At 29.7% G+C, this 16403-nt stretch overlaps 1 protein-coding gene across 1 annotated transcript in view; it reads left to right on the forward strand.

The window, feature by feature from the left end:
* The window catches only part of LOC117175400 (dynein heavy chain 8, axonemal), a 158593-nt gene extending 144361 nt beyond the window's left edge, over window positions 1–14232 (forward strand). Inside the window, exons 61-67 of the mRNA XM_033365109.1 lie at window positions 1916–2155; window positions 2258–2425; window positions 3111–3252; window positions 9304–9493; window positions 9626–9747; window positions 13785–13946; window positions 14092–14232. Of these exons, the coding sequence (XP_033221000.1) occupies window positions 1916–2155; window positions 2258–2425; window positions 3111–3252; window positions 9304–9493; window positions 9626–9747; window positions 13785–13946; window positions 14092–14217 (1150 nt within the window). The 3' untranslated portion in view covers window positions 14218–14232. The remainder of the gene's footprint in view (window positions 1–1915; window positions 2156–2257; window positions 2426–3110; window positions 3253–9303; window positions 9494–9625; window positions 9748–13784; window positions 13947–14091) is intronic.
* Window positions 14233–16403: the final 2171 nt, after the last annotated feature.

A 16403-nucleotide genomic window follows, 5' to 3' on the forward strand; every position in this document is an offset into this window, starting at 1 on the left:
ACATAGATCCTTTCTGACTGAAAAAATTGGTCTTTTTGGATTAAAAATTAATTTTTGTTTCGTAGAAACGTATTTTTTGTTACAACATTCATATTTTGATCTTAAAAAGTCAACTGGAATCTTTTTTGGATGAAAAATAAAATATTTTTGAAATTTTTTTAAAAACAAATTCGTAGAAACTTATTTCTGGTGTAAAAATTCATATTTTGATGATACAAACTCATGTTTATAAAAATCTAATTTCGTACCACAACGAACAAACACACACGAAAATCCAATTGTAATTTGAAAAATGAAAAAAAATTATTTTTTTACAATTATTTTTTATTTTAATTTTATTCGGAATTTATTTTTTTCCATGAAAGTGCAACTCTTTATATTTCCACTTACTATATTTTTATTTATTATTTTGTTGAAAATTAAATTAAATTAATTGAATTAATTAAATTGAAAATTTAACTATTTGGGTAGCAGTTGAATTATATTGTTTCAAAATAATTTTTTTGAATGAAGACTTATATCTTTGGTTTAAAATTTAACTATTTAGTGGAAGGTCTTTTTTTAGTTTGAAATTAATTTTTTAACTGAAAATGTAACATTTTCACTTTTTAAAACTGATATTTTTTTGTTGCGAATTCTCCTTTTTTGATGAAGAAGAATTCGATCGTTTTGAAATTTCATTTTTGTTGAGTAAGAACGCGACATTTTCGTGGAAAATTAATTTTTTGCCTTAGTCAAATTTTTTGTTTAAAAATTCGTCTTTTGGCTTGAAGTTTCAACAATTTAGAAAGACTTTTCTTACTTTCTTAAGTTAAAAATCTTTATTCGTTTCACATTTTTCATTTTGGTTTACATTTTTTTATATATTTCGTATTTTCTGATTGAAAAATAAACTACGACACTTTTTAGTTAGTAATTTATCTTTGTAGGTTCAAAATTCAAATATTTTATTTAAAAACCATTTTCTGATAGTAGAAATTACAGTTTTTGTTTAAAATAAATCAATAAATATAAATGTTTAATTTTTGTCTGAAATACTGTATTATTACGTTAATAAAAGATCGTATGTTAAAAGAATTACAATATTAAAATGCTAGTATTTAAATGATAATGATTAAGGATTTTGTACATTTTCTCGGACACCCTATCTAATTCTATTAGTAATAACTAGCAAAACATTTCTGAAAACTAAAAATTACGTACAGCAACAGGAAGCGGGGGGGAGGGGGGGAAAAATAATATTTAGAAAGCCAGATTTGTAAAAATCGTAATTTTCTTCAAGTGTTTTGTAAAAACGTCGACAGTTCTTCATAATAATTTTGTTCGAAACCAATTAAATCATTTTGAAGAAAATAAATTTAGAAATTATTACAAAGGAATAAATATCGATTAGTAGCTTCTACCAGTATTTGTTTTTATTCGTTAATGTTTTTCAGTGACGCGTTTGGGTACATATTTGTATCCTTATCTCTATCTGTTTTTAACAATGACTTGAAGAGGGATGTATATCGAAACGCGCACTTAAACATCAAAAAATAAACTGATATACTGGTAAAAGCCAATGATGGAAATTTAATTATTTTATAATTATTTTTTTCTATTTAGACTCGAACTCTAGAGATACGCAATTTGCAGGAATCGAGAACTCCAAAGATACGACCTCGAAAATGGGCTCTCGCTCCAGCGACGTTTAAATTTCGGGGGTAACACGTAGAAACGCAGGCAGGTCTAGTACGTGCACACGCTCGTTGAATTAAGGGCAGTGTGCACTCGCGCGTGCCTAACTTTCAAATAGGGCAGGGTTCGAAGGGAAAAAAATGAGTCGAGATGCTTGAATCTTTGGAGCACTCGTATCTTTGGAGCCCTTGTCTTTGGAGTTAGAGTTTAATTTTAAAAGAAAATTTTCAAATTGAAGGTACATGATTGGTGAAGTGCAGTATGGAGGTCGTGTGACTGACGATTATGATAAAAGACTTTTGAACACTTTTGCAAAAGTGTGGTTTGCAGAAGCAATCTTTTCGGAAGGATTTATTTTCTATAAAGGTTATCCAGTTCTTAACTATAAACTAGTCAGTGATTACTTGAAAGCCATAGACGCCATGGCTGGCGTTGATCCACCTCAGGCTTATGGTCTTCATCCAAATGCAGATATAACGTAAATATACAATATTTATCAATTAGAAATTATATTTTTTAACAAAAAATTTTGCATCGTGTTTTGTATGAATTTTAAAATGTATTTCTTCATTATAATAAGCTATCAGAGTAATACAACCCAACAAGTTTTGGATACAATAATATCAGTGCAACCTAAGGAAGCAGGAAGTGGCGGAGGTGAATCTCGAGAAGCTTCGGTGGCCAGACAGTCTAAAGAAATGTTGAGCAAATTGCCACCTGCTTATGATCCCTACGGAGTGAAAACCAGGTTTGGGAGTTAAAATTATTTTATACATAATGATAATAGGTTAATAAATAATCACTTAGAATTATCATTATCACTTTCACGGAGAAAAATGGATGTTCACTGTAAACATTTCGAAGCGTCAGGTTAAAATACTTCATCTGTAACTACAGAACAGCTTTCCAGATATTAAAGTTATTGATGTCTTCAAACGAAATGGTTGCATCTTGGAGAAACCAAATAAAAAGGTGTCAACTCGCGGAGACCAAATGAAATGCGCTTCGTAGTTGGGGGCGCTGAAGTTCCAAAATACAATTTTTATGGGAGTTTTTTAGTTATCCGAGTTCGCAATGGAAATTAGCACCTTTCTTTTATCTCCACGAGTTAACAGCTTTTTATTTGGTAACATCGAGATGAAAACTTTTTATATTTTGATATTTTTATATTTTGTTAATAGGAACAGAACTTGCAAAATTATTGATCATGATTTGTGAAGAAAATTAATAATTCTGATTTTTCTACAAGTTCGTAGACACCACGAAATTATTTTGCCTATAAGCTTCACTAAGCGACCGATAGAGGTCTGGTTTGTTTTCTAGTATCTGATATTGAACATCCAGTCGTCTCCAAACATAAATTAGTACACCTAATTTGTCTACAAATTTTTAAACAACCGGAATAATAGAATAACTCATTTCTTTTATCGTAGATTACAAATTATGGGAGCTACAGCTCCAATGAATATTTTTCTGAAGCAGGAAATAGACAGAATACAAATAGTGATTAAACTCGTTCGAACAACATTAAAAGATTTGCTGCTCGCTATAGAAGGAGTTATTATTATGAATGAGGTGAAATTTCTTTCGGTATCAAATTATTTATTGGGAGCATGCATTAACCTTGTGAGATTTCTAAAAGATAGCGTTAATCGTAATATAACGCACCGGAGCATATCGTTACTATATGCATGTCGAAGCCCCATCATGTGGCACCAGTTTTCACTAGGAGTCGTTTTATCGGAGTGTAAACAGCATAGTTTGTGTAGCATTAAAGATGTCGGCTTATGTGCCAACAAAGCAGAATTTGCGGAACGTTCTACTTTTGTGTTTCAATTCGAAGAAAAGTGCTGCTAAAAGTAGCCGATTGCTTTTAGAAACTTACGGGATGATACTCCATCGATTGAAACCTATGAGTACTGGTGTCGAAAATTTAAAAGTGACGATTTCTACACGGAAGACAAAGAACGTCCAGGCCATCCGAAACAAATCCAGGGTGAGCATTTGAAGTGATACTCAGTGAAGACCCATGTCAAACGCAACATGAGCTTGCAGAATCATTGGGAGTTGATCATTCAACCATTTCTAGACGCTTACATGCACTGGGAATGGTCTGAAAGGAAAGTGGGTGCTGTAAGAACTAAAGCCAAGAGACGCGAAAAGCAGATTTTTCATTCGTGAACAGCTCCTCCAATGGCAAAATCGGAAAGAGTTTCTGCGATGTATTGTCACTGGTGGTGAGAAATGAATTCGCTATGAAAAACCTAAACATAGGAAATTGTGGATTAAACCCGGCCAACCAAGAACATCAACACTAAAATTGAACAATCATGGATCGAAGCTTGTGATCTGCACTTGGTGGGATCAGTAGGTTGTAGTACACTATGAGCTGTTTCAACCTAACGAAACCATCACGGTGACCTTTGTCGCAAACAACTGTTAAAATTGAGCCAAGCAGTAAAGGAAAAACGTGTGCAATGCGAGCAGAGGTGCAATTAAGTTATTCTTCTGCAAGACAACGCTGGGTCCCTCATAGCAAAAACTGTAAAAAGGTACTTGGAAAGCTTAAATGAGGAGTCATTCTCCATCCGCCGTTTTCTCCAAACTTCGCCCGATCTGCATACCACCTCTTCCGATCCGTGACTCATGGTCTGTCTGAGTAACGATTCACTTCTTATGACGATGCCAAAGAATAGGTCGATTCGTGGATAGCTTCAAAAGACGAGTCGTTTTTCTGACGTAGTATCCGTATGTTGCCAGAAAGAGGGTAGAAAGTAGTGTCTAGCGATGGAAAATATTTCGAATGATCAACTGGTCACAACTTTTTTTTCAAATAAAAGCCGCAACTTTGCAAAAAAATTGCTCACAATTAATGCACGCACCCAATATTAAAATATTATGATTTAAATAAACTTTTTGAAATCAAACACATCGGAAATTGACAAATTTAGTAGTTTAAAATTTAAAATTTGAAAAAATAAACTTTAAAGCCAAGCGTCAAAAAGTGACTCGAAAATAAAATATCAGTTTCGAGAGGATTAAAAAGTGAATAAATATAAATACGGTAGATTAATTATATAGATACTTAAAAATTACCAATTCATTGCAGAAAAAAGGATTTAACTAATATTTCTGTTAAGATTTTTTTCCACAATGCATAATCTATTCGTGGTTTCGGGAAATGAAATAAAACAATGTAATGACACTTATTTTGGTATATATTATTTTAATTTTCATAATTACTTGTTTGTCTTCATCAATTTTATTTTAAATCTGTAGCGCAAAATTTAAATAATGGAAAAAATATTTAGTCCTATTTTTTCAAAATTTAAAATTAAATTTTTTCTTGAAAAAAGAGTTTTCTCTTTTCGCTCCACTGAGAATTGAATCACAGAACTTCTGATTTCCGGTCAGGTGATTTTTGACAACATTCTTGTATTTGAATTTTTGTCTTATTTTGTTGTTTTCTATCCACCATTGCCCGTTGTCCCACAGGTGATGGGGCACCCTGTACATGCATTTATGGAAATTTACTTGAAAATATTTATTAAATACGGAAAATCAGGAATAGCAAAAAAAATTGACCTAAAGATGTCGCCATCTTAAATTTCCGAAAACTAACCTATAGATTCTGAAGCTTAGGGTCCATGAACGCAAGAATTACGTCCGTTAGCATGTTCGCTACCATTTTCCAAATTTTTAAGACAAAATATTTATTATTCTAGAAAAAAAGCCGAGGGAGCCAAAAACTGGTAAAATCGACAATTTTCTAAGTGTCACATGCCCTTAAAAGTAGGATCGCCTCTATTGAGTATTTTAACATTACGTCACACTCGGTCGGTAACCAATTGATGGATTGCAAAACATTGTTTCGATATGAGTTTAACTAAAATTAATTAATTTAGCCGAAATTCAGTCAAAAGTTGTGATTTAGCTTTTCTTTTAAGATAGAAGACCCATTTCTTCCATTACGATTTACAATTTGGAAACTGTGTGATTAGGTACACATCACGAAAAATGATTATGTGCCGTAATTTTGAGGTTATGACCTTCGCTTTCGGCGTCATATGTCATGAGAATTTTCGATAATAACTGATTTGAAGTAGTTTCATGAAATTTTGGAAGAACTCAAAGAAGTTTTGAGATTCTTAAAAGATTGCAATGCATTTTAAAGAGTATGTATAGATTTCAAAGAGATTTTAAATAATTTTAAGAGACTTTGAGTGATTTAAAAAAACCCAAGGGATTTTAAAAAATAGAGAAAAAAGGAATGATTTTCAAGAAATTTAAAATATTTTTCAAAAATTTAACAAAGTTGAAAGATTTTTAGTATATTTGAGCTTTTAAGACCGTTTAAGTGATTTTAAAGAATGTCAAGTCAGTTATCGAAATGTTATACAAACTGATTTCAATGAATTTTTGGAAACTTCAAGGGATTTAAAAAAAATTCGGAGATGTTTAAGGATTTTCAAGAAATCTTACATCAGGATTTCTAACAATTTAAGTGATTTTAAGAAATTACTAGGAACTTGACAGGATTTTAAAGTTTCTTTTGGAAGGTTCTAAAAATAATATAAAAATGATTTTAAAAAGTTTAAGGATTTATAGGAGATTTTATTCGAAATTAAGACAGTTTTAGTGATTTTTCAAATTGCCATATGACTTGTTGAAAAGTTATTTAAAAAGAGTTAAATGATTTTAAAGAAATTTCAAGGGTTAGAAAAAATTCAATGATATAAAATATTTTCAAGAAATTTTAAATAATTTTAGTTTATTTTAAAAGATTATCAATGATGTTAAAGTTAAGGGTAGTTCAAAGGAATTTGGATTATGAGTGTGGATATAGGATTTCTAATCATTCAAGTGATGTTAAGGAATTGTTAGGGACGTGGCGGGATTCTAAAATAATTCAAAAAGGTTTAAGGATTTTAAAGAGATTTCATAAGATTTTAAGACAGTTTTAGTGACTTTAAAGAATGTCAAGAGACTTATTAAAAAGCTATTAAAGCAGATTTTAATAAATTTTAAGAGATTTTAAGAGATTTAAAAAAATCCACAGATTGTAAGGATTTTCAAGAGATTTGAAACGTATTTTAAGATATTTTAATTAGTTTTAGTAAATTTGGAAAGATTATAAATTATGGTAAAGGAGAAAATAAGAGTTCAAACAATTTTGAAGTGTTTAATAGTTTACAAGAAATTTTATAAGATTTTAAGTCACTTCTAGAGTTTTTTAAGAATGCCAAGCAAGTACTTGAATAAATATTACAGACGATTCAAAGATTTTAAGGATTTTCAAGAGATTTGAAGGAATTAAAGCAAATTTAAAGGATTTGAAGATATTTGAATTGGTTTTAGTTAATTTTCAGAATCTAAGATAGATTTTAAATGATAGTGAAGAAGTTGGAAGGAATTTAAAAAAAATCAGAGGAGTTTAAGGATTTTGAAGAAATCTGACAGAATATCTAACAAGGAAGGTACTCCAGGTGTCCCTCGCCGATTAGATTCTCCCTGAATTATGCTGTAGTACTCGAAAAACTAAGCGACCCGTATTTCTTTTTATCTTCGGAAAAGCACATTAAGGCGGTGAAACAGCTAAACATGTTCAAATTCGCAGAAAAAAATCGATAAAAATATATTTTGCACTTGATACAAAAATAAAGTTGACATGTTTGAACATTACGATCGAAACTTCTTCTCTAACGAAGTAAAATAGAGTCTATCCAACATAAATAAAAATTACGTGGGGGTAAATATCCGCTACGTATTTTTAAATGTGCTGAAAATTGCTGAATTCATAAGACAAAGATTAAAAAAATATATATTTTGCACTTTAGATAAAATTGAAGCTGGTTTGCGACAATGAAAAAGAAAAAGAAATTATTGGGGGTATCTACCTTAAAAATATTTTTATAGTTTGTCCATGATAATAAATACTTTTCACACACAAAGACAATTAGAAAGATAGTTTTTTGACAAAGGATGTCAAATAATGTCCATCCAATATAAATTAAAAAATTACGCGGGCGTAAACCATCCCTACGTATTTTCAAATACGTTGAAAATTGCTAAATAATAGGAAAAAATGTTTAAAAAAATATATCATGCACTTGAGATAAACATAAAGTTGACGTATTTCGCCAAAAAAAATTTTTAATCAACGGGGGTAGCTACCCCTAAATACTTGTTATTTGGTTTCTATGATAATATATACTTTACATACACAAAGACATTTGGAAAAAAGTTTTATACCGCAGGAAGTAAAACTAAGTCCATCCAACATGAATAAAAAAATTACGTGGGGGTAAGCCACGCCCTAATTATGCATAGAATTACGAAATATATCTAAACTCGAGCCAAAAAAATCTGAAGAAAATACGTGTTGCACACAAAAAAGAGGATGAATGTATTTATGTATTTTCAATAAAAAGAGAGAAGCGAACAGGGTAACTACCCCTAAAAGGTTTCACATTATTAACCTTTATAATTGAATCTTGTGCGCATTATTTTCAATTTTTGCTCAATTTTAAGCTATGCAATCTGTTGTAAATGAATCAACTTTTTTCGCAGGATAAAATTTATCACAGAATGTGCAATAATAGAATAGCTGACAACGAGTATTGAATATTTCATGTCGTGCCTGTTAGAAAAATGTTGAAATTCAAAATTTTATCAAATTATATATTATCATCTTTACTTCATATTTTTACAGATAGGACTTATTATTAGTTGTCAGCTATTACGTCATCTTTCAAGGTGCAAAAATAAATTGTCACCGCCAAAAGTGACAACAAGGCAATCTAACCTCAATGACGGCACATTATATTTTTTCTTTATGGATTGTCCAAATCTTCCCCTTTAATATTGCCAATAATGATTAAATAAATGGTTTTTCTCTTTGAAAATCAAAGCTATATCATGATTTTACACTTGTGTCCAAAAAAATTTATTTTGGTCGAAATCCTATGTAATCAATTCTTTGCCGACCACTAAGTGAATATATTCCGACATTACCAACTGAGTTTGACGTAATGTTAGAATACTTTATACGAATCGTGTATCACTGTATGAGTTATATTATTCAAATCAACCAAATATAGTTTTTTTTATCCTTTTTAAAAAATAGCATAAAAATTGTGACCTTATATTTAAGGGGTAGCATGCTATAAGTTCTAAATTACATTTTTACAATTTTACGGAAAAGACAAGAAACCTACTCAAAAATCAAATTTAAAATTTAAAAAAAAGGAAAGAACTCTTTCGAGATAAATCAGTGATGTAACAAACCTTGGAAAGTTTAATTAAAAAATGTTATTAAGTTCTGAAAAAATTGAAGGAGAAAGTTTTTTTTCGCTCGAGGAGCTTTTTTTAACCTTAGACGTGTTTTCTCGCGTAAGAGGCACGTTTCTCAAATCCGTTTCACGCACGTTTCCGTTTAGGCTCATGGGCCTAAACGGAAATTTATAGTCAAGCCCTTATGATATGTTAACGAAAATATTAATTTAAAATGCGATTTAAAAAATCTTGCTTAATGAACAATTAAATTAATTTGTTATATCAAAAAGCTATTATTAAATCACAACAATAGCGCTTTTTAAAATTTTTTAAATAATAAAAAAATTGTAGGAATTAAGGAATGCTTTGGATAATATTTATGATGCCAGAATACCAAAAGTTTGGAAATCTCGCTCCTGGGAGTCATCTACACTTGGATTTTGGTTTACGGAATTACTTGAGAGAAATCACCAATTTTCCACTTGGCTCACTGGTGGACGTCCTGCGAAATTTTGGATGACAGGATTTTTTAATCCTCAAGGTGAAATATATCCTGAATTGTATAATTAAATTAATAACACTTTTAAGATTAATTGATACATTTTTTCAATTTTCATACTTAAAAAATAATTATTTATATAAATATTTACAAAAATATTAACATAATTTTTAGGGTTCCTCACGGCTATGAAACAGGAAGTGACGAGAGCTCACAAGGGTTGGGCCCTCGATAATGTTACTCTTCATAATGAAGTCACAAAACAGGCCACTGAAGTGGTCAGGTCACCGCCTAAAGTAAGTATCCTAAATGAAGTTTAAAAATTAATTTTTACCAAATAAATCTTTTACCCTTATTTAACTACAGACTTCACAGTCCAAAATCTTCTCAAAACTTCAGAGATTGTTTGATTTTTTTACCAAAAATAGGGGAATCATAGAGGATAAAATCTATTAAATATATTTAATTTATGTAGTATATTTAATGCAATTTCAAACGCTTTTAATTCCTAATATCTCAAATCAAAAATACATAATTAATTTTTTTTAAAATCTTTTCATCAAAAATTTGAATTTCAACTATGAAAACAAATTTTAAAATAAGAAGATTCATTTCCTTCCAAAATAGAAAATAAACAAACAGAAAAAACAAATTTCCAAGCGAAAAGATAAATATTCTACTAAAGTGATGAATGTTTAAGTATGAAAATGAATCTTTAGTAAAGTAGTTTTAGACTCAACCAAGTAGTTAAATTTTTAACCAAAAAATATGAATTTTTAAGGAAAAATGTAATAATTGCCATATTTGAACCTTAAAGTATTTTTACTTAAAATGAAAAACCATTAAATTCAGTTTCAATAGACGAAGTCCGAAAAAAAACTTTTCAACTCAAGAAGACGTTTTATCTAAATAAGTATATTTCTTACCAAATAATAATAATACCTGAACAAAATAGTTAAACTTAAACTGAAAAAATTTCAAAAAGCAATTGAATTTTTAATGCGAAAATATGAATTCCCAACAAAATAGGAAAGTTTCAATTAAATGACTGAATTTTTAACTAAATAATTTAATTTTCAAGCCGAAAGTATGAATTTTTAACAAGGAAGTCAATTTTCGACCAAATAGTTGAATTTACCTGAAGATACGCATTTTCAACAAAAAAATTACTTTTGAACAAAATTGTAGAATGTTCAACAGAACGTGCAAAAAAAACGCATTTTTCAAAAACGATTGATATTAAAGATGGACGAATTTCTTATTCAAAAAAACGAGCGCTCAGCAAAACAGTTTTATTTTGAACTGAAAATATTGATTTTTTAACAAAATAGTTAATTTTCCAAAAGAATAATCAAAAGTTTAACCAAATGGTAGAATATTTTACCTAAAGAGATAAATCCTATTCCAAAAATGTAATAGTGGACTTTTAGTTCGCATTTGCGAGGAATTATGGCGCCAAAATCAGGTCTCTGGAAATACAAGTTTTCTATGATTTGTAGAATTTAAATATTATTCTCAGTCATTTCTCATGCAATAAAAAAACCTTATTTTTTACAAACAAGTTTATAGCTTATAAAAAAGAATTATTTTTACAATATTTTTTGTAATTGAGTTTCTTCTTACTGTTGCTTTTCACTAATTTTGTAAAAAAAAAAGATTAAATTATAATCAATTATACATTATTTTTGTGAAAAGCGATAGTAAGCTCGAATTCACTTCAAAAAAATGAATAATATAGAATGTTTTCAGAAAACTTACAAATTTTTAATTTAAAAATGTTTTTTATTTGAAACGAGATCATTAATAATGTTATTTTAATTGTTAAAATCATAACAGAAAACTTTTTTTTACGGAATGTAATTATTAAAGTGCAAACTACTTGAAGAGAAAAAAGAAAAAAGAAGAAAGTTCCTTGAAAACAGAGGAAAAAACTAGTCAAAGTAGACGCCAAGTGTCTATAAAAAATATTTTGTAGGCTATTAAAACTTGAATGAAGTCCTTTAAACCTCCCCTTCCCAGCTCCCCCTTCCCAAATTTTTTCCTCAATATACTTCCCCCTCTACGTTCCTACCCAGCTAACACACCCTTTTTGCTAGGAACCCTCCCCTACAATCATTCTCCTTCCCTACACGCTTTCATTTCTAATCATTTCCCCATATCTCATTTTCCTCATTTCTCCTTACTTTTCCTACTTTCCCATCTCCAATTTCTTCTTATTTCCCCACCCCATTTTTTCATCACTTTCAAAAGTTTTATTCCACTCATTTCCTATTACTTCCCCTCTCCTTATTTCCAATCACTTCCCTTAGATCCGCTTCCTTCATTTTCCATTACTTCTCCTAGTTCCCCACCTCGTAATTCTCCTTGCAACCTCTACTTCCTATCATTTCCACTAATTCTCTCTACGTCCCCTTAACTCATATTCTCTCAATTCCCCTCCCCTAGCTTCCTCTACTTCTTCTTCTCTAATTTTTCCGCAAATACCCAAATACCCTCTAATCTCTTCCCCTTACTTCCCTTTCTTGGAAAAAATACGATGAACGGATGCACAGTGGGATAAAATCAAAAAAAGTTAGGAGAGATTTATGTAGCCTGATTTTTGATTTTTTTTTGTTTAAACTTGTGTGTAAATGCAAAGAGTGAAAAAAATTGTCTTTATTTGTGTTTATCTTTTTGAATTTTTTTTCATGATCAGCATTACCAGACTTTATGCATGAGGCAGTTGAAAACAAACAAAATTATGAACTTATCATTAATTGTTAAAACAAATTGACCTAACAAATAGTCCACAACATGGATTCTTCGTTTCAAAAGTAAATTTGTGCGTGAAAATTACTTGAAAATCGAAAAAGAATACTCGACCATAAAAATTTTTCAACCAATATTTTTATTGATTCTATAAACAAATTATATAAAGAAATGCCTAGTGTGGACATTTTAAGGCAGCAATAAACTATTTTCTTCTTTATTGTCTTCAAATTGTATCGCCAGTGACGTTTATTGATGGAAAATTATCATTAGGTATATTTTATTAATTTTATAAACAAATTGTATTAAAAAATTCCCAGTTTGGACATGTAGAGGCAAAAAGCAATATTTTTTCCTAATTTTCCTCAAATTATATCGCCCGTGATGTTTAATAACGGAAAATTATCATCCGATATTTTTTAATAATCTTATCAACAAAATATACAAAAAATAATGCACAATATGGGTATTTTAAGGAAGAAAAAAATATGTTTTTCTCCTAATTTTCTTCAAATGATGTCGTTAATTATGTTTATTCGTGATATTTATTTATTATATATTTTTTATTAATTTTTTTGGACTATATTGGATATTGGATTATATTGGATGATAATTTTCCATCATTCAACATAATTGGCGACATAATTTGAGAAAATTCAAGAGAAAACGCGATTTCTTTCTGCCTTTAAATATCCACACTGGGAAATTGTTTATATAATTTATTGAAAAAATAAATAAAAAATATCAGAGGTAATTTACTATGTCTAAACATCACTGGTGACATAATTTGAGGAAATTTAAGATAAAAAGCGATTTCTTTCAATCTTTAAATGTACACACTGGGCATTGGTTTATATAATTTTTTTATAAAATCTATCAAAAATATCGAATGAAAGCTTTCTATACCTCAACATCGCTGGCGACATAATTTTAGTAAATTTAAGAAAAAATGTAATTTATTTATGTCTTTATATGTACACACTGGGCATTTGTTTACATAATTTTTTTATAAAATCTATAAAATATATCGCATGATAACTTTTCATCATTAAACCTCACTAGCGACATAATTTTGTAAAAGTGAAGAGGTGAAGAGGAAAGCAAATGATTTTAACGCAAATATTTACTTTGAAAACGAAGAATCCATAATGTAGACTATTTTTGAAGTTAATTTGTTTGAAACAATTAACTCAAGAATGTCATCGTGGGATAAAAATTTCACGAAGATGAACAAAAAAAAAATTGACTTTTTCTTCACTCTTTGCATTTACATAAAAGTTTAAACAAAAAATCAAATGACTTAAATCTCTTCAAATTGTAATGCTGAATTTTTCCAAAAAAATCTAAAATCGGTTAATGATTGCCTGTTACAAGTTATTTTGAACCTCGTTTTTTGATTTCATTCCACTGTGGGACGGATGGACGGACAGACACCTTCCAGAAACTATAAGAGTTTCTCTTCGGTTGTACAAAATCCTTTAAAAATAAATTTTTGAAAAAGAGGAATAGGGGAAGAAGTGTGAAGTCTGTAATTATTTTCTCATAATTTGAATTAATAATAGTTTATAATTTAAATATTTTTCAGGAAGGAGTTTTTGTTTATGGACTTTTGTTAGAAGGTGCAGGATGGGACTTGAGAAATAATAGATTACGGGAATCTATAAATAAAATTTTATACGTGATGATGCCCGTAATACACATTTTTGCCCTCTATAATACACCAGATAAAAATCCAAAACTGTATCAGGTAAATTATTTTTCTAATATAAATATTTCTCAATTATTCACTTAATTATCGATGCAATGTGGATTTGCTTTGAATGTAATAATACAGAATAATTAAAATGAAATTAAAATTGTCAAAATTAAATCGACTTATTTTGTTGGTTTAGTGCCCCGTTTACAAAAAACCGATGAGAACATACGTTTTATTGGTAACACCCCTTTGGCTGCAAACAATCAGAACCCCAGAATTTTGGGTAATTCGAGGAGTGGCATTGCTCTGTGATAACAAGTAGTTTGATTAATAATTTTCTAATATTCCCAGATTTCGAATAAATTTTTATGCATTCTGGTATCAACTTGTAATTCGATGTATTGAGAAAATAAAAGACTAATTAGAAATCATGTTTCTCACATCATTTTTATTTCAAAAAATAAAACAATTCTCGGAAGCATGTATATTCAGGCAAATTTTTGAAAACCAAATTTGCAAAATCACAATTTCTTTTTTCGATATTCTGAAAATTTGAATTAATGTAAAATAAAAAAATATAACTTAAGGCTGTTGGAATGTGGTGCACAAAAATGGCGAAATCTATGAAACCCTCAAAACTTACTGACGGTCGATGATAATTCGATTGTGAGGTTCTAAAAATTATGAAAATCTGATTTTTCGAGAAAAAACCGCAGTAATTGCTAGAAAAATAGAAATAAAGTGGTGTAGCAATGACGTAAATGGAGCAGGAATCCGACTAACAGCTGTTGGCACTGACAGCTCAGCCGTTCTGGATAGTATTGCCAAAAATGTACAGTCGGTAAAAGTCGCATCTGTCTGCGGCAATTTTAGAATAAGATAAATTCAATTTGCGTTTTTCTTCTTGTAACTTTTTATGGCCATGTCTTAGTTGGTTTCAAAATAGGAAAAGTGTGGCAAGTGATAAAAGAATGCCGCTGTGAACAAGCTGATAATAATCGATACCAATTTTTTAATTTAAAAAATTATTTATTGAATTATTCACATATTTTGATTGGAAGTAACGTGCAAAGCACATATGGAAATGGCGCATTATGTAGAATCGTATAAATAAGGTTATTTGAATATATTTCGGGAGAAATGTAGATTTCTCATTGAAAATAGGAAAATCTGCAGGTTTTTGCAGACATTTAAAAATCATATTTCTTATTCGGCAAGATTTATTATTCTTAGATATCGATGCTTGTTGCAAATTTCTCCTACAAATAATTATTACTAAATACGACGACTGTCTGCAAAGATGAATTTACGTAATGCGCCATTTCCATAAGTGTTTTGCACGTTAAAATACAAAAACATATGTAAATAATTTGATGCATTTTAAAAAATTTTAAAACTATTATCGATTACTTTCAGCAAGTTCATAGCAGCATCCTTCTATCACTTGCCACACTTTTCCTATTTCCGGATCAAGTAAGAAATTTTGAAAAAGAATTACAAAAACAAGAACACAAGTTGCAATTTTTATTTTTAATCAGAATTCCCGCCAAGCCAAATGCGACTTTTACCGACAGTGCATTGTTGGTAGTACGACCAAGTACAGATGAGTTGTCAGCGCCAACAGCTGTTAGTCGGCTTCCTGCTCAATTCACGTAGTTGTAGTTGTTATACAATCAATTGAACTGCAAGGGTGGAGCTTATAAATAATATTTTTAATATTAATTAATTTAATTTAATAATATCTTGTTATCTTTTTAATCTAAATGTTGACATGTTGATATGAATTTGATTAACGAATACAGAAAAATAAATTCCTTATGATTTGTCGTAATCAATTCTTGTTTTTTAATGTATACTATAATTTTAAATAAATTGTCCCATTTCATTTTGATTAACCCCATTGGGTTTTCCTTGTCCCAATATTGGATTTTTTGTGTCACGTGAGGATATACCCCAAAATTCTTGTCCCACTAATGGGCGATCTGACTAGATTCAAAAATATCCATTTATATTAAATAACTATAAAATTAATAATGTATTTCTCTTGTAATCGATTAAATAATGTATTAGCCACTTAATGTAACGGGTTTTGCACACAAAATTCTAATTCACCATTTTTAAATTGTGTTTATGTGAGTTAGCTTTTCGCAACTGCCCCAGTGACACTGAAAAAATGTTCAGTTGGGCCAACTATTCAGTTTGTAAGGTATAGTACTGCTATTTTTTAGTTGGGACAACCATTTACTTAGTTGCTGGTACTAGCTAAATAGTCATTGCAACTAATGGAATTGTTGTGCCAACTAATAAAATAGCTGTAACATATCTTACTATCTAAATAGTCAGCTCAACTAACCATTTTATTCAGTGAATGGTTGGGTTATCTTGTTAATAATTAATAATGCAAAATCATGAAAACTAATGTGACCTAAAGTTGATTCTGCTACATCACTTCAAACTAAATATGAATCAGAGATCTTTAAATAAAAAAAACACACACACACACATATA

This window comes from Belonocnema kinseyi, chromosome 6 (assembly GCF_010883055.1).
Source record: "Belonocnema kinseyi isolate 2016_QV_RU_SX_M_011 chromosome 6, B_treatae_v1, whole genome shotgun sequence".
NCBI classification, from domain to species: Eukaryota; Metazoa; Arthropoda; class Insecta; order Hymenoptera; family Cynipidae; genus Belonocnema; species Belonocnema kinseyi.